General features: G+C 44.2%; 1 protein-coding gene across 3 annotated transcripts in view; it reads left to right on the top strand.

The window, feature by feature from the left end:
• Window positions 1-505: 505 nt before the first annotated feature.
• Window positions 506-26,158, top strand: part of CEP126 (centrosomal protein 126) — a 61,225-nt gene continuing 35,572 nt past the window's right edge. Inside the window, exons 1-3 of one of the 3 annotated variants that reach the window (XM_073662134.1) lie at window positions 506-820; window positions 5,282-5,401; window positions 19,126-19,271. In XM_073662134.1, coding sequence (XP_073518235.1) covers window positions 762-820; window positions 5,282-5,401; window positions 19,126-19,271 — 325 coding nt within the window. In that variant the 5' untranslated portion in view covers window positions 506-761. Of the gene's footprint in view, window positions 821-5,281; window positions 5,402-18,975; window positions 19,017-19,125; window positions 19,272-26,158 lie in introns of those variants that run through there. The other 2 variants (XM_073662133.1, XM_073662135.1) reach the window with 2 other exon arrangements.

The raw sequence follows: 26,158 nt of genomic DNA, 5'->3' as shown, positions 1-26,158 counted from the left end.
AAATGTTGAAAAATGGAAAATTGTAAAAATGGAAAAACCCCCAAACCTTTGGAAAAAAGGAAACCCCCCACAAAAATGAAAAACAAATTGGAAAAATGGAAAAACCCTAAACCTATGGAAAAATCGGAAAAAACAAAACATATGGAAAAAAGGCAGAAACATAAAAAAGTCTTTAAAAAAGGCGTAAATTAAAAGAATAAACCGCAAATAGAAAACAGGTGAAAAGCAGCAAAAACTGGACAAAATAAAAGAGCAGATGTAATAACGAATTGGGCCCTGAGTGCATGGAAGAATTTGGAGGCTTCAGCTCCATATTTTGATCCTTGTGGACCTTGAAGGGAGCGTCCACTACTTTTAGTTTGAGGCTTTACCGTTAGGGTATTGGTCAGTGCAAATACGCATGCGCTACTGATTCTCCGACTCCGAATGCTAACGGAGCATGCGCACCAGTCTCCCAAACCTTCGTACTGGAGCATGCGCAGTTAGAATTTATAGTAATCCCCGCCCTCCTCTCAGACTGTACATGCGCAGTAGCCTTCTTTCGCCACCCTAGTACTCTGAGAAGAGCTCCGGCTCCATGGTAACCGGGAAGCCAGGACACACGTCAAGCGCTGCGGACACTGTCAGTCCCGGGGGCTGATGTCCTCCGTGCGGACGCTGATACTGACTACCTACCGATGGCCGATACCCGCCGCCAGCAATCCTTATTAACCCATGAGTGGCTGCTGTGCTCCTGCTCGGAGATGTCCCCACTGTGAGCAATGTGTGACCGGGGCGGCACGGAGGGCGCCATGCTGAGCCAGCGGAGCAGGAGCTACTCGTATCCTTTCCGTGTTATAATAGTGCAGTGATGACGTCATCTGCTGCGATTTGGGGGGATCACTTCTATGTGTTGTGTTTGTCCATTGCATGGAAATAAAGGAGGTCACTGCAGATTTGGGGGTGATGGGGGAGGGGGGCGATGGTCCGGCCCCCATATAATACACGGCGTCCCCCCATATAATTAACGGTGTACCCCTGAGTCCTGGAGGGTGGGAGCCGCTCACAGCCCCCTGGAGCAACAGTCGCAGCGGACCCCTCTGTACTCCTGATTTCCCCTCCCGGGGCTGTAACTTCTTTATGGTCCATAGAGTTGTATCAGGACTTGTTATTTTACTTCACACCCCGCGTTCTTCATCATCATCGTCACACTGGGGTCCGTACAACTTTTTTTTACCTCTTTTTATTCCATTTTTTATGGAGAGATTGAAGAGACCAAAAAATGCGATTTTTTTTTTCCGTTTCTATTGTTCTTTTGTAGTTTCGACGTTCGCTGTGCGGGAGAAATATCCCAATGTTTTATTAGTCCGGATCGTTTACATCCCAAATATCTGACTTTTTATTTAGATTTTATTGACATTTCAGCCAGAAGGTGTTGATATGAAATGATATACAGTATATTCTTATTATTCTATATTTTTTATTGGTTCCCCTTGAACCCGCAATCATATATTGTACTTTACACGACTGTACTATTACGGTGTATTATCAGATGACTGATCTCATATGAAGCCCCTCGATAGGTGTATGAACATGGCAGACAGGGGGTCATCAGGAGACTTGTGACCGCCATGACACCCCACAATCATGCTCCACAAGGGCCGTGCGTGTTGGAAGAGATCCTTCCCCCATTTTCAACCTCTTAATTGGCGCTGTCATTAAATGGCAGCCGTTCTGACAGCAAGACCAATGCTGTCAATCTGATGGAATCTGCCACCTAAGTGTGAAAAGAGCCTTGAGCTGCATTCACACTGAGAGATAATCATGAAGGAGTAATAACGCTCCTTTCATCAGCAGTCATATGGTCCATGGAAACAGAACCTTAGGCCACATTCACATGTTCAGTTTTTAGTCAGTATTTTCTACCAGTATTTATAAGCCAAAACCAGGAGTGGGTGATAAATACAGACATGGTGATGTGTTGCTATTATACTTTTCCTCTCCTGATGTAAAGCACTGACCAAATACTGAACATGTGAACGTGGTCTTAGGTTATGTTCACACATCTTTTTTTTTTTTCAGCGCTTTTTTTATGCGTTTTTTTTTTTAAGTAAATTTTCAGCTGTGTTTTGCAGCACCAGCAAAGTCTATGAGATTCCAGAAATCTCATGCCCACATCATGGTTTTTTGTTTATTGTTCAGGATTTTGTGCTTTGCATGTTTTTTTTTTGCAAAATAGAGCACGTCGCTTCTTTCAGCATTTTTTTCACCCATTGGAAGTAATGGGTGGTGAAAAAAAAAATGCACCAAAAACTCAGGTGTTAAGTTTTCAGCTTTTTTTCTGCATTTTTTTGTACCTAAACCAGAATGATATTTTTTCTGTCACCATGCATAACGGAGACAAAGGACAGTGAAAAAACACACACAAAAATACAGCAGCAAAAATCCTGAACAAACCTCCTGGCAAGAGATCAGGTTTTGCTGCAGAAAAATAATGCTGAAGAAACCATGATGTGTGTGTGAACATAGCCTAAAGGGTTTTCTGGCAAAAACATAGGATTTGCAATGACTTGTTGATCAGTGGATGGGGTGGGCTAACTGCTGGGACCCCCCACTGATTAGCACATGCTCAACCTGCGAACCATTCATTCACCGTCCTGCGCTTTTTTCCGGCAGCCCCATTGAGAATGAATGTAACAGTCGGGCGTCTGACCCACCGCTCCATTTTGTAACGGATAAAAATTCCCCCAATTTGCCCATCTGTGCAGATCCCAGCAGTCGGACCCCCACCGATCAGCAGGTTATCACCTATCCTGCACATAACTTGTCTGCCCGGATTGTTACAATGTGTCGGTGCGGGGGTGATGTATCAGGCCGGAGCTCACAGAGCATTGCCTGGATACATTTATTGCAAACAATAAAACACAAGTGGATAAACACAAGAGAACTTTTCCTCATACAAAGCTATAGACTCCCCATCTCTTCCTAGTGAGGGTTGACTGTTAACCCCTTCGAGGCCGAGCCTTAGTGTTGAATGACATTATTTATTTCACCATACAGTGCACCAAAATCTAAGTGCGGTAAAATGCCAAAAAAATGCAATCGCACCATTGTTTGTTTTTTTCTTTACGGCGTTCATTGTGCGATAAAAATGACTTGGCAACACGATCCTACTAGTCAGTACGATTTATGAGATAAAAAACGTATATAATTTTTCTTGTATTTTGCAAATCAGAACTTTGTAAATTTCTTGTGTTCCCATTTTGTGACCCGTAACTTTTATATTTCCATCGATAGAGCTGTGTGTTTTTTCGCATGCAGTTTTTAATGGTAACGTGTTGTGATCACTTTTTTTTTGTTGCATTTTTTTGTGGTGGTGGAAATACAGCAATTCTGGATTTCATTTTTTTTTCTTTATAGCATTTACCATTATGGTTTAATTTTATTTAATATTTTTATAGAGCCTATTTTTATGGACATGGCAATAGCCAACATATTTCTTTTTTTTTATTTCTTATGGGTAGAAAATGATTCAAGTTTTTTCTTTTTTCTCTTTTTAAAAATAAATTTTACCTTTTTTAAGTATTGCAATATATAAGAAAAGTCACAATCTCTTCTGAAGCCCAGCCTGCGGCCTTTGGCGTACCAAAATGATGGCAATGGGGGCCCTTAAAATTTGTAAAATTAAAGGGGTTTTCCAGGATTTTTTTAAAAAATTTGCTTAAGAGTAGGAAATGTTAGTGGAAAAAAAAGAAAAAATAAGCATTAGTTACCTGCTGAATCTATTACCAGTCCTGCAGTGATGCTGAGCCATCAATCAGTCACCTGACTGCTGCAGACAATCACTGGCTGTATTGCTGTGGGAACCATACATACAAGCGTCACTGATCCGACCAGTGACTGACTGCAGTGATCATAAACAGAAAAGCTAAATTCACACGGTGGCTGAATTTATTGAACCAGCGACGTATGTATATTTCGGATGTGACTTGTTCTGTGCACTCGCCCGCATAGCGGATGGTGCAGGAACTGCCTGGTATGTATATGCACTAGCCTCCATAAATTGGACCAGGAGCTGCCTGGTATGTATATGCACTAGCCTCCATAAATCGGACCAGGAGCTGCCTGGTATGTATATACACTAGCCTCCATAAATCGGACCAGGAGCTGCCTGGTATGTATATGCATCAGCCTCCATAAATCGGACCAGGAGCTGCCTGGTATGTATATACACTAGCCTCCATAAATCGGACCAGGAGCTGCCTGGTATGTATATGCATTAGCCTCCATAAATCGGACCAGGAGCTGCCTGGTATGTATATGCACTAGCCTCCATAAATCGGACCATACTAGAGCATGCTGCAGTTATTTCCCGGGTGAACTCGTTGTTTTAGAGGCTGCTCTGGCTCCTTCATTCTAGAGTTTTCCGAGGGATAACTAGTGATAACTTACTATAGAGGACATGCCCTGCAAGTTTTATCTACAGAAGATCCTTAGCGGAGCAAGCAGTGAGGTCCTGGCCACCAGTCACCTGACCTTCAGCTAATCAGTGGCCTCAGCAGTCAGTTGACTGGTGGTCGTGACGTCGTCGTTTCTTCTCGACCAGAGACCACCAGAGCTGCAGCAGATGTTCATGGCTTGTCTTTTTTCTTTTTTACTCTAACCTACCCTCTTTTGACATAAAAAACCCCTACATATAATATGAACGTTTTGTCCTTTTAACCTTTGCATATTGTTGGGCCAATGATCAGGAACGTGTTTAAGCAATTATAGGTCAAAAAGTGCTTTTAGTCTCTTCCCATGCTGGACTCCTCTATCTCATGTGCATGGACGGCTTAAAGTGCCGCCATCATGGGGCAGCAGCATTTTAGATACAAGTAGATGGGTAGCTTTTTAATTAGTGGGTGCGGTATCCATAAGTACTTGCTCTGTCCTGTAGAAAGGACATGTGGCCACAGATAGATCTTTCTTCCAAGAGTGCTGTCAACACTTTCATCGCCCCAGATCTCCGGTGATCCACCACCCTGGGGCGTATCATGATGCCTACTGTACATATAAAGCAGCACCAACCTCTGCACATTGTTGACCAGATACAGACGTCCCGTCCACCCTCCTCACACCTTTGTGGTAGAATTTTCACGACATAGCAGTTTTTTCTTAGATGCCTCCTTGTGCCGCTCCTCAGTCATTACTCACGTTGACAGTGACTTTTGCCATTAGTGTCTCTGCACGGTCAGCACCGATGTCAATGTGTATAATGATTACTTGTGCGTGACAAGACCTTAACCTCATTTACTATAAGAAATCATAAAACCCCGCATGAGGTCGATCTAGAGGAAGAGCGGCAGGCTCTACTGGAAGATCAAAAGGTCATCAGACAGCGGGCGCATAAATTATCAGTGGAGACAAATCGGAGAAGAAAGTAAGTAGTTATTTTTTTTATTTCTTGTGCTATAAAGTTCAGGTGTTGTCTCAATCCTGCTGTTTTGTAACTTGCTATTCATTATTCTTCAGAGGGCGGTTCCTCTTCACTGTCATTCTGATAGAACTATAGGTGCTAGAACTTCTTTTCCCTCACTTTCATGAATACATTGCTCATACCAATGGCTTGTTTTCATGTACTGAAAGCCTGCCTCTCTGTTATGCTTGTATGCAATTTGTCACATAGGAAACCTGCAGAGAGACAAAGATGCTCCCCACTAACAGTAACGAAGACCGGATCCCCTCTTCCAGTAGAGGGACAAAGACCGGACCCCCTCTTCCCATAGAGGGACAGAGGACGGACCCCCTCTTCCTGTAGAGGGACAGAGGCCGGACTCCCTCTTCCCATAGAGGGAGGACAGAGGCCGGACCCCCTCTTCCCGTAGAGGGAGGACAGAGGCCGGACCCCCTCTTCCCGTAGAGGGAGGACAGAGGCCGGACCCCCTCTTCCCGTAGAGGGAGGACAGAGGCCGGACCCCCTCTTCCCATAGAGGGAGGACAGAGGCCGGACCCCCTCTTCCCATAGAGGGAGGACAGAGGCCGGACTCCCTCTTCCCGTAGAGGGAGGACAGAGGCCCGACCCCCTCTTCCCGTAGAGGGAGGACAGAGGCCCGACCCCCTCTTCCCGTAGAGGGAGGACAGAGGCCCGACCCCCTCTTCCCGTAGAGGGAGGACAGAGGCCCGACCCCCTCTTCCCGTAGAGGGAGGACAGAGGCCCGACCCCCTCTTCCCGTAGAGGGAGGACAGAGGCCGAACCCCCTCTTCCCGTAGAGGGAGGACAGAGGCCGGACCCCCTCTTCCCGTAGAGGGAGGACAGAGGCCGGACCCCCTCTTCCCGTAGAGGGAGGACAGAGGCCGGACCCCTCTTCCCATAGAGGGAGGACAGAGGCCGGACCCCCTCTTCCCGCCCAGACACATAGCACTGCCCCCTCTTCCTCCAATCCGCCTTATCGTCTCCGCCGCTATAGACGGATTACACTTGACAATAAGCAGAGAACAGCAAATAACACACAAGGGAGACACCTGGTTGTTAGCATTTCAAAGTGACTTTCAAGCTGAAAGACAACATAATTTTTGGACAATGTGATTTGCAGGTTGTCTTCTCATCACATTATGTATCCATATGGTTATATGGTCTTCAATGAAAGTGATTATTTGACCCTACAAAAATGAGTAAAGCGTAAAAAATGAAATATTTCAGAATCCAATCAATAGAATGATCTGCAACCAGAAGAATAAGAGTGTGTTGATTTTGGAGGCGACAGTGACTTATTTACTAAATTGATGATTTTAACTCCAGGCCTGTATGGCACAGATATGGACAGGAATAGGAAACCTTAACTCCAGGCCTGTATGGCACAGATATGGACAGGAATAGGAAATCTTACAATGAATCAGATACTTGGAATGAAAACAGCAGCAGGGGAAGAGGGTGTTGATCTTGTGAGAAGCAGTGACCTGTCCACACATCTAGTTGTGTTTGTGCAATAAGATAATTGTGATGTGGACAGGAATAAGATAACGTCTAGTCCATTAGTTTGGCCATAGAAACAATGGTAAAGGCGGAAGTAAACTCAAGTGATCCCACCAAAATACCGAATATGTAATGCATGTGGTCAGCTCAACTGCCTTCAAAGTATTGTCTTTTTCGTACTGCTGTTCCCTCCGAAATAATCTGATTATCAGGGATTTTTGCTGGAGAGGTAGTGAGCATGTGCAACCAGTGAATGGAGCAGCAGTTGCTCATGCTCACAATCGCTTCATTCACACAAAGTGTGGATAGCTTATATTTGTTGTTTATGGGGCAACCCTTCTTGGATTAAGGGGTTAATATATTAATGTTGGATTCCCTTCCAGTCCAGGAGGGATGCGCTGTACAGCTTTGTAACCTGAGAATTTCGGCTTCTTACATAGCGGATGGTGCTCATCTGTCTGCCATGTTTCTGGCTATTTCCCTGCCCTATAACAATAACAGTTCCTTTATTTGCTTGATTGCTGGCGAGTGTCACCCGCTCGTCTGTGACAATTACGCCCTGGCGGGAAGCATTGTTTACCGCTTGTCTTGTACCGATCCCCGGTGTTTATTCACGGTGACCTACCTCCCATGACGAATCATTAATCCACAGACCGCTCATTAGCCGCTCACAAAGTATTGGCACCAAGATGGCAGCGTATGCCAAAGCCTGGACTGGAGCCAGACTGAGTCATTTCTGTGGACAAATCTGATGTAAATTATCCACTTCGATGTCCTGAAAAGTCAGATCACGGTTATATTGTGCCGGACCTACAGGATGAGAAAGAGGAAGATTTTATTGCATTTATATGTAGAATATAATAATATAAAGCATACCGTCACTTCAGGTGACTTTTCAGAATAAGCCGCCGTGTGTGTACACGAGGAATGTGACATTACGTGACTTGTATCGTAAATTTTTCACCAGGCTGTATTTCTATTTGTCAGTTAACTCTGAGCTAGTGGATGGAGACTAGTCGATATACTGATACCTATGCATAGCACACACAGACATGAGACAGTTCTGCTCTCCTATCTATGCTCCAGCACTCAGCAGTGTAGCTGTGAATCCAGATCTTCGGTGAGATAAAACACGTACTTGAAAGCAGCAGTAGTCTGTGTCTGCCTCTCTGTCTGATCTCTCACTTTTGATACTTCCTCTTCCTCTAATCTATGCATTGACCTCAAAAGGCATTTGTAATTTGACCCCTAAGTGACCGATTTAACAAATGAAAATAAAAAATGTGTGGCCATACCTGGTACTACAGCCCAGCCCTATTCAGATAATAGTGTTGAGCTATAGCTGAATTACAGTACCAGACATAGCCACATCCCATGGACAACTCTGTGTATTGTCAATTGCTCAGGGTGTGACCACCAGCTATCACACAATGATGGCTTATTTGAAGGATAATATTAAAGGGATTCTGTCAGCAGATTTTTTCTATAGAATCTGAGAGCAGCATAATGTAGGGTCAGAGACCCTGATTCCAGCGATGTATCATTTACTGGGCTGCTCGGCATGATCTTGTTAGAATCCCTGTTTTCTCTGCTGTAGATGTAGCAGAGCTATGACTGCTGAGCTCTGTATAACCCCGCCCACACCCCTTATTGGTAGACAGCTACCAATCACTTGTGGTGGGCGGGGTTACACAGATTAGCTGGACTGCCAGGCACACAACACCTAGTCCTGCAGTGATAATCTCCTAATAATAAAACAATGATTGCATGTAAACTACAGCAAGCTGCTGAGGAAGTGTCACAACCCTGAAATCAGGGTCTGAGCCCCTACATCATGCTGTTCTCTGATTAAACACCAAAAAACTGCTGACAGAGTCACTTTAAATTTTGGAGACTCCGTTTACCGCTTCCCATTGCCAGTTTTCATGTTACGGTGCCCACTACAGGTCAGTGTGATCATGACTATAGTTTTTTTGTGTTTTTCTACTTTAAAATAAAAATAACTTATAAACCAAATATGTATTATTACTTTTTTATCACTTTATTCTGAGACACCCAACGTGGCAGCCTTAATGCACAGCTTAAAGGGGTTGTCCGCTGTTTTGAACAACCCCTTAATTACAACTGTGCCCCATGTAAAATAAAAACAACGTATACTCACCTCCTGTTCTGGAGCCATCCCAGCAGTGTCGGCGCTGCGTCTGCCAGTGCTCATGTGACACGGTTATGTCCCGTGACCTCTGCAGCCCATCAGCATCTGTTGATAGGCTGCAGCGCTCATGTGGCATAACAGTGTCAGTGAGCACCGCCAGACACAACACCAACAACGCTGAAATGAGACCGACAGGAGGTGACTGTGGTGTTTCTCTTTTGCATTGGCACCGTTGTATTTAAAGGGATTTCAATGCATTGTAAATGGTCTATACAGTGCTGTGGGGAACTTAGCCCCTATAACAACCGTACGATCACTGTACCTGTTACTGGGACAGTGCCTGAGAAAATAACTTATTATTCATATGCAAATGAGGAGGCTTCAGTGCACTCTTAGTGTGGCCCAGAGTTTGGTGCACCGTTACTCCTCCTTATTCGCATATTGGGGCCCTTCCTCCACTTCTGATTGGCAATACTTTATCAAATGCTGACAGCACGTGTGTGGTCGCGCGCGTCCTTCTCCCTGTCTCCTTTCTTCTGACGCCGCTCGCTGCACTACTACACCCGGAAAGTGCTCCGAGCGCGCACATGCTGGCAGTATTCAGAAAGCGCTCACTCTGCGAAGCGAGCACTATCAATTGGAAGTGGGGGAAGGGTCCAATATGCAAATGAGGAGGTGTGACTTTGCACCCTTAGTGTGGCCAAAAGTTTGGTGCACTGTTACACCTCCTCATTTGCATATTGGGGCCCATCCTCCACTTCTGATTGACAGTGCTCGCTTCGTCGTGTGTGTGGAGGAGGCGTAATGGTGCACCAAACTCTCGGCCACACCAAGGGTGCACCAAAGCTTCCTCATTTGCATATTAATTATTTTCTCAGGCACTGTGCCAGTAACAGGTACAGTGCTAGGATGGTTAAGTCCAATATCTACCTTATACTGCGGATGCCAGAAAAGAGTCAATATTAAAGCCACGTACACACCCAGGCAGCCTCCGGGGAGTAGCGGATCATTGTGCTTGCAATGATTTTGCTGCTGTGAGTCTCCGGTTGGCGCGGCCGGGGCATGTGCCGGTGAAGAGTTACTCCAGGAAGATAAAGTATCTTGTACGGCCTATTGTTACACTAATGCTTTTAGAAAGTATAAACCATTCATTAGCCGAGAGATGCTGAAACCTACACTGTAACATAACAATCACCTTTTTACAATTCCATCTCGTCACTCATTTGCTATTAATGTAACGCTATGTCGCCGACGCTCTGGTGAAGATAACGCAGAAATTATTAATACGCTGCCATCAGCTCCCATGCAAACGGCTTAAAGTATAAATCAAGGTGGATTTACAGGGATTAATAAGAGACCAGATAACAAATTGCTGGAGTTTATTACATATATTATATACACTGGTGCCATGACCAAAAAATTATATGTAGTATATTGACTTTACATGTACTTAAAGGGCACCTGGCGCCGCTCCTGACGTATCTGTTTTAGTAAATTATTACATTTGCCATGAAATAATAATTCTGGAACATCTTTTTTTTTACATCTCTGCATTTTATCGTTCTGTTATTCTGCCTAGAAATGTATGAATAAATTGACAAATGGGTGTTACCAGTTAGGAGAATGACCCTTCACCCTGTAAAACTCTCCAATCACTGCTGACATCATTAGACACATCCTTTTTGACAAGGGAAATGATAATCACTCATTATTTCCAGGAGGAAAAACAAGGTTTTAAGAAAAGGTGATTCAGATTTGATAGTTCATGGTAAATACAATTGTTTGCTAAAACATGCGTGGCAGGACAGGTCCTCTTAAAGGGAGGCGTAACTCGGAACTCCATTGATCTTCTTCTGGTCGAGCCATTGTTTTGTTGATTTGGAGAGATGTTTAGGGTCATTGTCTGGCTGAATTTCCTCTTCATTTCAGCTTTTTATCAAAAAGTTATGATGCAAAATTGACTGATACCTGGAACTGTTCATAGATCCCCCCCCCCCCCCCACCTTGACTAAATCTCCAGTTACAGCTGCTGAAAAACAGCCGCAAAGGATAGTGGTACCTCCACAATGCTTCACTGTGGGTATGGTGTTCTTTTGGTGATGCGCAATGTTGGCTTTGTACCAAACATATGTTTTGGAATTATGGCCAAAAAGTTCCATCTTGGTCACATCTGACCATAACACATTTCCCACATGCTTTTGGCAGACTTGGATGTTTTTCTTTGGAAGAAGAGACTTCCGTCTGGCACCCCACCCCACATATCAGACATATGAAGAATACGGGACATTGTTGTCATATGCAGTACACAACTAATACTTGCCAGAAATTCCTGCAGCTCCTTTATTGTTGCTGTTGGTGTCTTTGCAGCCTCCCGGACCAATTTTCTTTTTGTCTTTTCCTCAATATTTGAGGGATGTCCAGTTCTAGTTAATGTCACTGTTGTGCCAAATTTACACCCCTTCTTCATAAACCACGGAGCACTGTGAAGAAGGTTATCTAATGCCTTGGAAGTTTTTTACACCCTTCTCCTGACTGATAACTTTCTACAATGAGATCCCTTTGCTGTGTTGTAAGCTGTTGTACAGACCATAGCTTATACTTTAAAATGCAACTCAGAAAATGTCAGGAAACTTTCTATGGGGTTAATCAGAATCGCTGTAAATGATGGCAGCTGTGCACTGACTACTATGTAACATGAGTGTAAATGTGACTGGCTAATTCTGAGCACAACCACATCCCCAATGTTGTGTATTACATAAGAGAGGCAATCAATCAGTGGGGATCAAAACGACTATCCCAGGTCCCCTATATGATTACGGTGGTAATTCTGCGGATTGGGAATACTTGCTATTGGCAGGATAACCTATGGCTTTAATTTTGTTCTTCTACCTTTGATTCCTTAGCTGTCTCCTTTTGAGATTTGTTCTGCACTGCACTTTACTTTTTGGTTGATATATCTGTAAGTTACCTGTGTATGTCCATGAGGAATAACACTGCATCAGGCTCTTATATAATTTGCATCCTGCATTTTCACCAGTTTTCCCCTTTGCAGGATCTATCTCTAATTTTCAGTTGTCTCTGAGCTAGTGAGTAGAGACTAGCTGATAGGATGTCTCTCAAATGCAGCACACAGAGACATGAGGGATTTCTGCTCTCCTGTGTCTATGTAACACATGTTCAGAAGCCGCATGGAGGACAATATACAGCAGTACTGAGCAGTGTAGCTGTGAATCCTGCATTGTCTTGCAGAGTTTTTGATGAGTTCAAGTAGCAGAGGGATGAGAAGAAGTGGCTCATAAGTGGAGAAAGAAGAATATTTCACTGATAACTTATGATACAAAGTTTCTTCTTTTTGATTTATGCAAAGTTTCTTTAAATTGCTAAAACCATTTCAGTATTTTGTCTGTCACATTCACAATGTTATCACCTACAAAACCACATTTCCCGGACGCATTGTCTTTATGTATGGACGGCTAGGACACAGATGAGTCACACAGTCCCAGAGCATTGGCTGCCATGTGCGCCTTTACGTGACGGAGCCTGCTGTAATCCAGGCTCGTGATAATTGTGGTGTTGTGTAAGGCATGTGTGATCACGGCTGTCAGTCACTGCAGGCTGCCGGATTTCATGCAATGATCACTTAAGGCGGTCAGTTCTGAAATAAGCCGTCCCTGTAAACACAATTACAGAGACCTAATTACAGGAGAAATATTTTGTCATCACTTTTCCTGAGTCACGTCGCAGTTGTTTGTGGCAAGCACCGCACCTTACTAGTGATGTACGCAGTGTGCGGTGCAGCGTCTTGGGCTTTGGCTTCTCCGGGCTCAGCGTTACTCATTGCACCACCAGATTCTAACTGAATGTGTCACAATATGAAGCACGGATATTATATAACACAGTGATGAGCTGTCTCCGCAGCAAACAATAGTGACAATGGTACGAGAATGAAGAAACTTAAGAGGGTTTTCCATTCATTTTGTTTTCTGTTTCCTAGGCTTGTGGACTTAAAGGGAATCTGTCAGCAGGATTTCACCACCCAGTATATTTATATGTGCGTGTAGCTCTTTCATGGACAACTCCAGCAATACCTTTACATATGCAGCAGATAAATCAGTAAGAAGCCCAGTAAGTGGCACATCGCTCCAATCAGGGTCTCTGCCCCTACTTTAGGCCTTCATCACATGTCCATGTTTCCGGTACGTGTGGCATCTGTACCCATTATAATCTATGGTGCTGCCCACATGTCCGCTTTTTACCAACAGCACGGATGACAAGGGCCAATACAAGTCTATGGGTCAGTGTAATACACGTACAGCACAATGATGTCACCAGTACAGTCCGTGTGCCGTCTGTGTGCTTTACGTGTTTAAGGCCTCTTTCACACGTCCTGGAAAAAACAGTACTGGAGATATCCGTCTCCGTGTACACCTGTGTGGCACACTTGTGGCAACCGTGTGTCTCCCGTGTGTCGCATCAGGAGCACACGTACCGGCGCCTCAGAATCGCCAGTACAATTAGCGCTGTTCCCAAGCGTCGAGTTCTGAATGCTGCCCTCATCATTGTCCCCTGCTTGTGCTGCGATCAGCACCAGCACGGGACCATGATGAGAGTAGTACTCTGCTCCCGCAGTGTCCAACTGTAAAAATAAGAATAAAAAAATCCATATACTCACCTGTCCTAAGAGTCCCCTGCTGTAATCCATGCCGCTGCTCGCGCTGGAGAGAATGACTCGCTTCAGCGAGCGAGCCCCGGAACTGCGCTCAGTGAGCGGTGTCCTGTCACTCACTGAGCACAGCGCAGCTCCGGGCCCATTTGCTGCAGTGCGTCATTCTCCCCGGCTCCTCTGTTGAGGGGTCAGATGGATTACAGTGAGGGACACTTAGGACAGGTGAGTATATGGATTTTTTTTAATTTTATTCTTATTTTTACAGGTGGATACACCAGGAGCAGACTACTACTCTTATCATTATCCCCTGCTGGTGCTGATTGCAGCACCGGCAGGGAACTATGATGAGAGCAGCATTCAGCACCCGACGCTTGGGAACAGCGCTAACTGTACACTGATTCCCAAGCACTGGTACGTGTCACATGGATGGCATCCGTGTGCGGTACGTGTTTACACGGACTCATTGACTTGAATTGATCCGTGTGACCTGTGCTGCCAGCCAAAAATGGACATGTCTTTGTATGGAGCACACAGATATGCGGTACGTGGAAACACACTGACATGTGCACAGACCCATAGATTTGAATGGGTCTGCGTGTGTCAGTGTCTCCCGTACGTGTGGAAACTGTCACCACACCTACCGGAAATACTGACCTGTGAAAGAGCCCTAACATTGCAAAGTATAGGAAAAGCTATGGAATTGATATTTCTTAAGCAATACTGGAGAAAAACGGAAGGCACACTGATGAAAAACATTGATGGCACACTGATGGCAAACACTGATGGCACACTGATGACACAGTGATGGCACACTGATGGCACACTAATGAAAAACACTGTTGACACACTGATGAAAAACATTGATAGCACACTGATGGCAAACACTGATGGCACACTGATGACACAGTGATGGCACACTGATGACACCGTGATGGCCCACTGATGGCCCATTGATGGCACACTAATGACACCGTGATGGCACACTACTGACACAGTGATGGCATGCTGATGGCACACTAATCACACAGTGATGGCACACTGATGGGACAGTGATGGCACAATGATGACACACTGATGGAACACTGATGGCACACTGATAGCAAAGGCCATGTTCACATGTTCAGTATTTTACATCAGGTATTTATAAGCCAATACCAGGAGTGGAACAATCAGAGGAAAAGTATAACAGTAACACGTCACCACTTCTGTATTTATCACCCACTCCTGGTTTTGGCTTACAAATACTGATGTAAAATACTGAATGTGTGAACATGGCCAAACACTGTCACCGGTACCGGTTTTATACAGACGTGTGAAGGGGGCCTTATGCTGATCTCAGATTGGGGGAGCAAAAACTTGTTGACAGATTCCCTTCAGAGAAGGTTATCACAGAGTTAGCTATAATATATATATAATCATATTTGAGAAACAAACAAATGTAATAAAATCACGTGAATAATAATAGAGGTAATGTCGGTGATGAAACTGTGTTGGAGCAGAGATCTAGGAATCTGAGTAAGGACAAGTGAATGTTCATTGTGATGAGTGAGTGCTCGTCTGGTAACATAATAGGGCTTATTACGCCTCATTATCCAGCAGAATGCTGTGTTACCGTGTCTCCGGCTGCTCTGTGGTATATCGCTGATAACCACCTACATCCAGGGACGTCCCTGTCTGATGCCGGCAGCACCGGTCTGTACACTATGTACCCAGCACGCTCATAGTGCCAGTGTGTTATCACAACATCATTCTCCCTCTCATTGGATTAGATTATTTATCAAAGCAGGGAAATCGGGAGCAAACGTGTGCTGCGTACAGCTGGGGGTCGGAGAAAACATATATGTGTAACGCTGAGACACTGCGGAAGTTCAATGAAAAACCTAGTTTAATAGCCGCACAGGAGACTGGCAGGACTGGCAGGTCCCCAGCTGCTGCTCCCCACCTGCTGCCCTGGAGTGACAGGTCTGTCCCTATACAAGCACCCAGGAAGAGACCTGCTACAGCCCGCGGCCTCAGCATGTCAGAGTTACACATATATGTCTGAATCATGCAGCTGGGGTCTGATGTGTGCGGCCCGCGGTTTGTGCATCAGGTATCAGCTGTCACTTTCCACTTTGGCTCAGTCTTGATCCATGGCGACTTGATGGATGAACGATCTGTAGGAAGATGGATCTTTTGCAAACCTAGATACAGTAGGTCCACCTGGGTCAGGTCCAACATTATCTTGATTAGCTTGCAGGTCTTCCTCTTCACCTAGTTTCTTCTATTCCATGATGTCCTTCTCCAGTGATTTCTCTCTTCTTATGATGTTTCCAAACTAGACAAGTCGTAGCTTGGTGATCCTTGCTTCGAGTGACTTGTCTGGCTTGATTTGTTCCAAAATTGAATTCTTGCCATCCACTGTATTGATAACACCCTTCTCCAGCATGTCTATGTCTATAAAAGAAGAAAAAAACATACTTGCTGCCGTCGTGCTCTCCCCTCCTCCTCCAGTGCTGCTGCTTGGATGATCTCCTGGAATTAGTGATGTTTCAGCTGTCAGGTTCGCTTTAAAGGGATAGTGTCATGAATTCTCTTCTGGAGTGCAGCGCTCCTCTGCCGTTTGGCTTCCTGCTGGCTGGGGGGCGTGTGTTCCTGATGATTTATAGTTTGGACCGTGGCATGGCTGCACTGCCGGCCTGAACTGTGCATTCTCCTATGGTGCAACCAGAAGCAGCTTTACCCCTGCAGCAGCCGAGCAGTGGAGGGGTGCTGGACCTTGCTGATAGACTGCAGTCGTGGCCGGTAAACTAGTCAATGAGAGGTAATCTGTAGAATTTAAAATCCCTCTGTTCTTGGGTTAATAGTGAAGTTGTTTTTTTTACAAGCTCTTTGCTCTTTTACCATTTTATGATTATGCGAAAACCTCTTTCTCTATCGCTTCATTGGGGAACATAGGAAACCATGGGTGGAGGCTGATAATATGCACAAAAAAGTTATCTCCTCCCCAGCAGTGTACACCCCACCGACTGGCAACAAGTTAATCACTTTTCTCAGAGCACACTTCGGCTGGGGCTCAACCTTCATCAGGTCATTTTTTTTTCGTCCAGAAGGGTTCTCTACTCTCCTTCTCGGAACTCAGTCTCTCTGAATTTCCTTCCGGTTTTCTCTCTTCTGAGCATACTCTTAGTCTTGGCCTACTGGCGGGTTTCTACCCTCATTCTTCGCAAAAGATCCTTCAGACTGAAGTAAGTTTGTGATGACTGGCGGCTCCCCTCTTCTCCGCTAGGAACTTTAGTCTAGTGTCGCTCAGCTCTCTGGATCGCCCTTAGGCTAATTAAGCCTCCTCTCCTTCTTCATCTGGAACCTGGAGGGTAGGTCCTCTCCTTCTTCATCTGGAACCTGGAGGGTAGGTATTCTCTCTTTTCCTTCCATGGCGGAAGCCAGGATTCTTTTTCCTTCCAAGGAATAATGCTATCCTGGTCAGCCTCGACGTAGGTATCTGTTCATGGGACGGATCAATGTCTACTGATTCATCCACAGTAAACTAAGTTCTACTGACTTTCCAACCTCTGAAAGGCCTTCAAGAGGAGAAGGGTAGTCTCATCAGACGGTTCTTGTCCATAGTAGTTTATGGCGGCGCATACCCTACATCGTCCCGAAGAGATCCAGGGTGCTCCACTAGGGTTTTCAGCCCACTTCCAGATTCTCCAACTCATCGTTGTTCTCCAACACTTTTACAGTTGCATACGCTGGAATCCTCCCATTGTGAGACGTGGCTCCTTGGTAGAGCAACAGTTTGCAAACACTGAGATGCGAGTTTGATTCCCGGGAAGAACCGATCACAGAAGGGAGACAAAGTGGATATGTATTTTCCTTCCTCCCTTCTTCTTTTAGCAGGGAGGTAGTCAACTTTCTCACAGTCTCCTCTTGGAAACTTCTATATCTGTTTTTCCAAATCCATCATCTTCGATATTTCGATTTGACTATCCTTGCTCTCAGCTCTCTAAAGGGTCAAGTTTCTGCGCTATCTATTCTCTTCCAGAAGAATTTAGTTTCTCGCTCTCAGGTCAGAATTTTTTCTTCAGGAAGTGGCTCACGCAGTTCCTCCGTATCGAATGCCAATTGATCCGTGGGACCTGAACCTTGTTCTGGAGGCCCTCAGGAGTTCTCCTTTTGAACCACTACGAGTAGTCTCTCTGTCTCTGCTTTCTTGGAAGGTGGTTTTCCTTGTGGCCATCACTTACATCAGGCGTGTTTTGGAGCTGGCAGCTCTGTCTTGTCGCTTTTTTTGTGCATAGTGCCAGCCACCTAGTGGCAGCAGCATACACCCATGGCTTCTTGTGTCCCCCCCCCCCCCCCCAATGAAGCGATAGAGAAACAGATTTTACGTTGAGTTATCAAAAATCCTGTTTTAATAGCGGAGCGGAAAACCCCTTTAAGAGCAATAACACCTTAGCAAAGGGTGGGATAAATTAGACAATAAGTGAACAGTCAGTTTTTGTACCTGATCCATCGGAAGCAGGAAAATGGGCAAGTATAGGGGTGTGAGCGAGCCGCGGTAATTGCAATGGCTAGATGACTGGGTCAGAGCATCTCCTAAATGGCAGGTCTGGTACGTGTTCCCGGTGTACAGTGGTCAGTACCTACCAAAAGTGCCCCAAGGAAGGACAACTAGGTGACCAAAGCCCATTAAGGAGTGACCTGAAGAAGCCAATGCTGGGTACAATAGAGAGTGGTGGCGTCTTGCTGTGTATATCACCGGCTGTTGTTGGCATGCCTTCTGTAGGACGCCTGCGCTGGCAGATGCCCAGGTAGTAGTGTCTGTGCCGCGCACGTGTCTACATGGTGATGTTATAACCTGTAAGTACTGTATGTACAATGACAATTAATTATCCTCCGCGCTGCGCTGCTCCTCCAGTCCCGACACGTCAGTTGCAGAGGCGATCTGTGTCCATTATTTCGGAAGGTACAGTAAGATTCACATGTGTTTTTATTTATTTTTCTCTTTCTCCATAGCGACCATTCATGTATTTCTCTACACGGCACAACCCTCCCAGCTGTCATTGTACCTCTGCCGGCGACGTGAGCTGGAATGTCAGCCCCGAGACACCTCCGTCAATTCACGCCACATTTTATCTAGGGCTTTTTTTATTTTACAAGGTGTTTACAACAGTGTGAGCTGCGAGCAGGGCGTGATCCGCATACTTTATAGTCCTGGACGAGCCGAGACAGCGTCTTTCTCAATTAATCCCCCGGTGTGTAATGTTACATTTTACTATCAGGTCTTGCTTTTTTTTTATTACTACTTTTCGGATTGTTTTTTTTTTATAGATGATCGCTTTGCTGATTTATTAGTACACTTTTTTCATCATATATATATTTTTTTATCAGAGCACTCGAGGAAAAACAAAGAGAAGAAGAACAAAAGGAGCAGAAGTTCCGGGAAGAAGTTCTGCATCAAAGAAAATTAAAGCTTCAAGAAGCTACAGAAAAGTTCCAGCGAGCTCACCTCCCTCCATCACAGCGCCGGAGGCCTGGTCAGTGACTGCTCTCAATTCTCTGTGTATGGCAGATGATTATTATATCAAATATTAGCATTATACTCATTAGGTTGGTATTAAATAATTATCTCGTTTTGGACAAATCATGTTCCCGTAGGTGTTATTTGTATAAAAAATTTCTCTTCCGTCCATGATAGGAGGGGTCCGCGCTCGTTGGGCAAAATACATACAATCCCTCGTATGTTGTATGCAGCACACCTGCCACATTAATAGTTCTGTTTAACCCCTTTTCTGCTGTTGCTATTTTTTCATTTTTGCATTGTATCCCCCCAACCCCTTCCCTTCATTCTTTTTTTTTATTTTCCCTTCGACATAGTCATATGAGGGCTTGATTATTTATATTTTTGCAGGACAAGTTGTAGTTTAGAATGACTCCATTCATTTACTGCATAAAAAAATTCCTAGTGAGATTTTATTTTTACTGCGCTCGTTATGCGATAAAAATAACCTGGCAGCGTTATTCTTCAGGTTAGTACGGTTTTGGCGATACCAAACTTGTATAGGTTTTTTTATCGTATACATGTGTGTGTATTTATATATTTATTCGTGGTTAAAAAAAAATAAAAAAAAAATTCAAAATTGTGTCGCCATATTCTGAGACCTGACAATTTTTTATTGTTCCCTCTATGGCTCTTTGTGAGGGCTTGTTTTTTTTTTTAGTTTTTTTGAAAGGCGAGCAGATGTGTTTAGTGATTCCACTATGGGGTGCATACAATGTTTTGATTACTTTGTTATTGCATTTTCTAGCGGGGTGCAATGACTTGAAAAACAGCAATTCTGGCATTACATATGCGTATCCCTTGCTGTTTTTGTAAGTTTGCCCACTGACAAAGACGTGAACAGTCTATAATTTTAAGGGTAGGTTAATTTTAACATTGAGAGATAGAATTTCCGAAAAAAATCAAGAAAATCACATTGTATAAATTAGATAATTTTATTTGCATTTTGCAGTGAGAAATAAGTATTTCATCCCTCTGGCAAGCACAGCAGTCAGACGATTTTTGTAGTTGATGATGAGGGTTGTGCACATGTCAGGAGGAATTTTGGTCCACACCTCTTTGCAGATCATCTCTAAATCATTCAGATTTTGAGGCTGTCGCTTGGCAACTCGGAGCTTCAACTCCCTCCATAAGTTTTCTATGGGATTAAGATCTGGAGACTGGCTAGGCCACTCAATGACCTTACTGTGCTTCTTTTTGAGCCACTCCTTAGTTGCTTTGGCTGTATGCTTTGAGTCATTGTCTTGCTGGAAGACCCAGCCACGACCCATCTTCAATGCTCTTACTGAAGGAAGGAGGTTGTTCGCCAAAATCTCACGATACATGACCCTATTCATCTTCCCTCCAGTACGGTGCAGTCGTCTTGTCCCTTTTGCAGAAAAGCACCCCCAAAGTATAATGTTTCCCCCACCATGCTTCACAGTTGGGACGATGTTCTTAGGGTTGTACTCATCCGTCTTCTTCCTCCAAACACGGCAAGTTGAGTTAATGGCAAAGAACTCAATTTTTGTCTCATCTGACCACAGCACCTTCTCCCAATAACTCACAGAATCATCCAGGTGTTCAATGGCAAACTTCAGACGGGCCTTCACATGTGCCTTCTTGAGCAGGGGAACCTTGCAGGCACTGCAGGATTTTAAACCTTTAAGGCGTAATGTGTTACCAATGGTTTTCTTAGTGACTGTGGTCCCAGCTGCCTTGAGATCATTAACAAGTTCCCCCCCGTGTAGTTTTAGGCTGATCTCTCACCTTCCTCATAACGAAGGATACCCCATGAGGTGAGATTTTGCATGGTGTCCCAGATTGATGTCGATTGACAGTCATTTTGTATTTCTTCCATTTTCTTACTATTGCACCGACAGTTGTCTCCTTCTCACCCAGCGTCTTACTTATGGTTTTGTAGCCCATTCCAGCTTTGTGCAGGTCTATGATCTTGTCCCTGACATCCTTAGAAAGCTCTTTGGTCTTGCCCATGTTGTAGAGGTTAGAGTCTGACTGATTAATTGAGTCTGTGGACAGGAGTCGTTTATACAGGTGACTATGTAAGACAGCTGTCTTTAATGCATATATATATATACAAAAAGACAGATATGCATATTGTTCTCAATATCTGACATGAAATCAGAATAAACCTTTCCCGTTTTAGAACAATTAGGATTACCATAATTTTTAATATTTGTCAAATGCCAGAATAATGAGAGAGAATGTTTTAAGGCTTTTTTATCACTTACCACAAAGCCAAAAGTTTACATACACTAAGATTACTATGTCTTTAAACAATTCTGGACGGCCCATATGATGATGTCATGTGTTTGGAAGCTTCTGATTTTTTGGCAATATCTGAGTTAATTAGAGATACACCTGTGGATGTATTTTAATGCACACCTGAAACACACTGCTTCTTTGTGTAGCATCATGGGAAAGTCTAAAGAAATCAGCCAAGATATCAGGAAGAGAATTGTGGACTTGCACAAGTCTGGCTCATCCTTAGGTGCAATTTCAAGATACCTGAAGGTGCCTCGTTCATCTGTACAAATAATTATACGCAAGTACAAACACGATGGGAATGTCCAGCCATCATACCACTCAGGAAGGAGACGGGTTCTGTGTCCCAGAGATGAACGTGCTTTGGTCTGACATGTGCATATCAACCCAAGGACAAAAGAAAAAGAACTTGTGAAGATGATGGCGGAAGCTGGTAAGATTGTGTCAGTATCCACAGTGAAATAAATACTGTATGAACATGGGCTGAAAGGCCACTCTGCCAGGGAGAAGCCATTACTCCAAAAGAAACATAAAAAAGCCAGATTATTGTTTGCAAATGCACACAGGAACAAAGACCTTAATTTTTGGAGACATTTCCTGTGGTCTGATGAAACTAAAATTGAACTTTTTTGGGGCATAATTACCATTGTTACGTTTTGAGGAAAAAGGGAGAAGCTTGGAAACCTAAGAACACCATCCCAACTGTGAAACACGGGGGTGGCAGCATCATGTTGTGGGGTTGTTCTGCTGCAGGAGGGACTGCTTCAGAAATTTGATGGCATCATGAGAAAAGAAGATTATGTGGCAATACTGAAGCAACATCTCAAGACATGAGCCAGGAAGTTAAAGCTTGGGCCGAAATGGGTCTTCCAAATGGACAATGACCCGGAGCATACTGCCAAAATGGTAACGAAGTGGCTTAAGGATAACAAAGTCAATGTTTTGGAGTGGCCATCACAAAGCCCTGATCTCAATCCTATTGAAAATTTATGGGCACAGCTGAAAAGGCTGCGAGCAAGGCGACCTACAAACCTGGATCAGTTACACCAGTTTTGTCAGGAGCAATGGGCCCAAATCCCACCAACTATTGTGAGAAGCTTGTGGAAGGATATCCCAAACGTGTGTCCGAAGTCATTCAGTTTAAGGGCAATGGTACCAAATACTAATGAAATGTATGTAAACTTTTGACTTTGCAGTAAGTAACAAAAATGCCTTAAAACGTGCTCGCTCTCATTATTCTGGCATTTGGCAAATATTACAAATGATGGTAATCCTAACTGACCTAAAACGGGAAAGGTTTATTCTGATTTCATGTCAGATATTGAGAAAAACATGCAGATGTGTCTGTTTATATAGTGTATGTAAACTTCTGGTTTCAACTGTATGTGTGTGTGTGTGTGTGTGTGTGTGTGTGTGTGTGTGTGTGTGTGTGTGTGTGTGTGTGTGTGCATTGTAAGGCAGCGCTAGTCATCATACTGGGGGACACTCGCTGCAACAGGTTAATTAAAGCACACATGCCATGTCTTTCCGGTATTGCACAATGCAGCAGTTTATTATTTTATCATAAACCGCTTATCACACATATAATGTCCACGAGCCTTTCCAGTGGCAGCTACGCCCACTTGGCTCCAGGTACAGCCTTCAGCAAGGTACTAACATAAATGTCCACAATAAGCAGTGTCTTTACCTTTGACGGGTTACAGCTGCTTCAGTCCATTTGGTTTGCCACCACTGTGGCTTTACGGCTTCCCAGAGTGGGGTCTCCAGCCGTCGTCCTGTCCAAGGCTACTGGTATGTTTCACACACACAACATCCAGCCTTCGCCCTCCAGGACTCTTGCCTTCCAAGCCGGCTTTCCCAGGTGGGGGTCTCCAGCCCTCGTACCCTCAAAGGCCACTGGTATGTCTTCACACTTGACATCCAGCCTCTGCCTTTCAGGACTCTTCACTAGGCCTCACACTAATGGTGTCCCACACGGGTACAGGCCTCATGCCTTACACACTCCTATTTTAAAACTACCAGGGTTTTTATATCCTCTAGAGAACACCCACAGGACCTGAGCTGATGTCACAGTCATGTGTTCAGACCTTCTGTGTGCAAAAGGACCTGTGTGATGTCACAGTCATGTGACCAGTCACTTGAGGGGGAGGTTCATGTTCAGCCAAAACACACACACTGGATCATTACAGTAATGCCAAGCAAGCCGCTGCATTACAGCATATATATATATATATATATATATATATATATATATATATATAGTACAGACCAAAAGTTTGGACACACCTCATTTAAAGATTTTTCTGTATTTTCATGACTTTGATAATTGTACATTCACACTGAAGGCATCAAAACTATGAATTAACACATGTGGAATTATATACTTAACAAAAAAGTGTGAAACAACTGAAAATATGTCTTATATTGTAGGTTCTTCAAAGTGGCCACCTTTTGCTTTGATGACTGCTTTGCACACTCTTGGCATTCTCTTGATGAGCTTCAAGAGGTAGTCACCGGAAATGGTTTTCACTTCACAGGTGTGCCCTGTCAGGTTTAATAAGTGGGATTTCTTGCCTTATAAATGGGGTTGGGACCATCAGTTGTGTTGTGCAGAAATCTGGTGGATACACAGCTGATAGTCCTACTGAATAGACTGTTAGAATTTGTATTATGGCAAGAAAAAAGCAGCTACGTAAAGAAAAACGAGTGGCCATCATTACTTTAAGAAATGAAGGTCAGTCAGTCCGAAAAATTGGGCAAACTTTGAAAGTGTCCCCAAGTGCAGTTGCAAAAACCATCAAGCGCTACAAAGAAACTGGCTCACATGAGGACCGCCCCAGGAAAGGAAGACCAAGAGTCACCTCTGCTTCTGAGGATAAGTTTATCCGAGTCACCAGTCTCAGAAATCGCAGGTTAACAGCAGCTCAGATTAGAGACCAGGTCAAAGCCACACAGAGTTCTAGCAGCAGACACATCTCTACAACAACTGTTAAGAGGAGACTTTGTGCAGCAGGCCTTCATGGTAAAATAGCAGCTAGGAAACCACTGCTAAGGACAGGCAACAAGCAGAAGAGACTTGTTTGGGCTAAAGAACACAAGGAATGGACATTAGACCAGTGGAAATCTGTGCTTTGGTCTGATGAGTCCAAATTTGAGATCTTTGGTTCCAACTACCGTGTCTTTGTGCAACACAGAAAAGGTGAACGGATGGACTCTACATGGCTGGTTCCCACCGTGAAGCATGGAGGAGGAGGTGTGATGGTGTGGGGGTGCTTTGCTGGTGACACTGTTGGGGATTTATTTAAAATTGAAGGCATACTGAACCAGCATGGCTACCACAGCATCTTGCAGTGGCATGTTATTTCATCCGGTTTGCATTTAGTTGGACCATCATTTATTTTTCAACAGGACAATGACCCCAAACACACCTCCAGGCTGTGTAAGGGCTATTTGACCAAGAGGGAGAGTGATGGGGTGCTACGCCAGATGACCTGGCCTCCACAGTCACCAGACCTGAACCCAATCGAGATGGTTTGGGGTGAGCTGGACCGCAGAGTGAAGGCAAACGGGCCAACAAGTGCTAAGCATCTCTGGGAACTCCTTCAAGATTGTTGGAAGACCATTTCCGGTGACTACCTCTTGAAGCTCATCAAGAGAATGCCAAGAGTGTGCAAAGCAGTCATCAAAGCAAAAGGTGGCTACTTTGAAGAACCTAGAATATAAGACATATTTTCAGTTGTTTCACACTTTTTTGTGAAGTATATAATTCCACATGTGTTAATTCATAGTTTTGATGCCTTCAGTGTGAATGTACAATTTTCATAGTCATGAAAATATAGAAAAATCTCTAAATGAGAAGGTGTGTCCAAACTTTTGGTCTGTACTGTATATATGTACAGTCAGGTCCATATATATTTGGACAGAGACAACATTTTTCTAATTTTGGTTCTAGACATTACCACAATGAATTTTAAACAAAACAATTCAGATGCAGTTGAAGTTCAGACTTTCAGCTTTCATTTGAGGGTATCCACATTAAAATTGGATGAAGGGTTTAGGAGTTTCAGCTCCTTAACATGTGCCACCCTGTTTTTAAAGGGACCAAAAGTAATTGGACAACTGACTCCAAGGCTATTTCATGGACAGGTGTGGGCAATCCCTTCGTTATGTCATTCTCAATTAAGCAGATAAAAGGCCTGGAGTTGATTTGAGGTGTGGTGCTTGCATTTGGAAGGTTTTGCTGTGAAGTAAACATGCGGTCAAAGGAGCTCACCATGCTGGTGAAACAAGCCATCCTTAAGCTGCAAAAACAGAAAAAACCCATCCGAGAAATTGCTACAATATTAGGAGTGGCAAAATCTACAGTTTGGTACATCCTGAGAAAGAAAGAAAGCACTGGTGAACTCATCAATGCAAAAAGACCTGGGCGCCCACGGAAGACAACAGTGGTGGATGATCGCAGAATAATCTCCATGGTGAAGAGAAACCCCTTCACAACAGCCAACCAAGTGAACAACACTCTCCAGGAGGTAGGCGTATCAATATCCAAATCTACCATAAAGAGAAGACTGCATGAAAGTAACTACAGAGGGTTCACTG

The sequence above is a fragment of the Phyllobates terribilis genome, unplaced genomic scaffold (assembly GCF_046119375.1).
Source record: "Phyllobates terribilis strain yellow unplaced genomic scaffold, ASM4611937v1 Scaffold_2__4_contigs__length_985480577, whole genome shotgun sequence".
Lineage (NCBI taxonomy): Eukaryota > Metazoa > Chordata > Amphibia > Anura > Dendrobatidae > Phyllobates > Phyllobates terribilis.
Note: the sequence above shows the minus strand (reverse complement) of the source record. Positions and strands in the feature narration are given on the sequence as shown.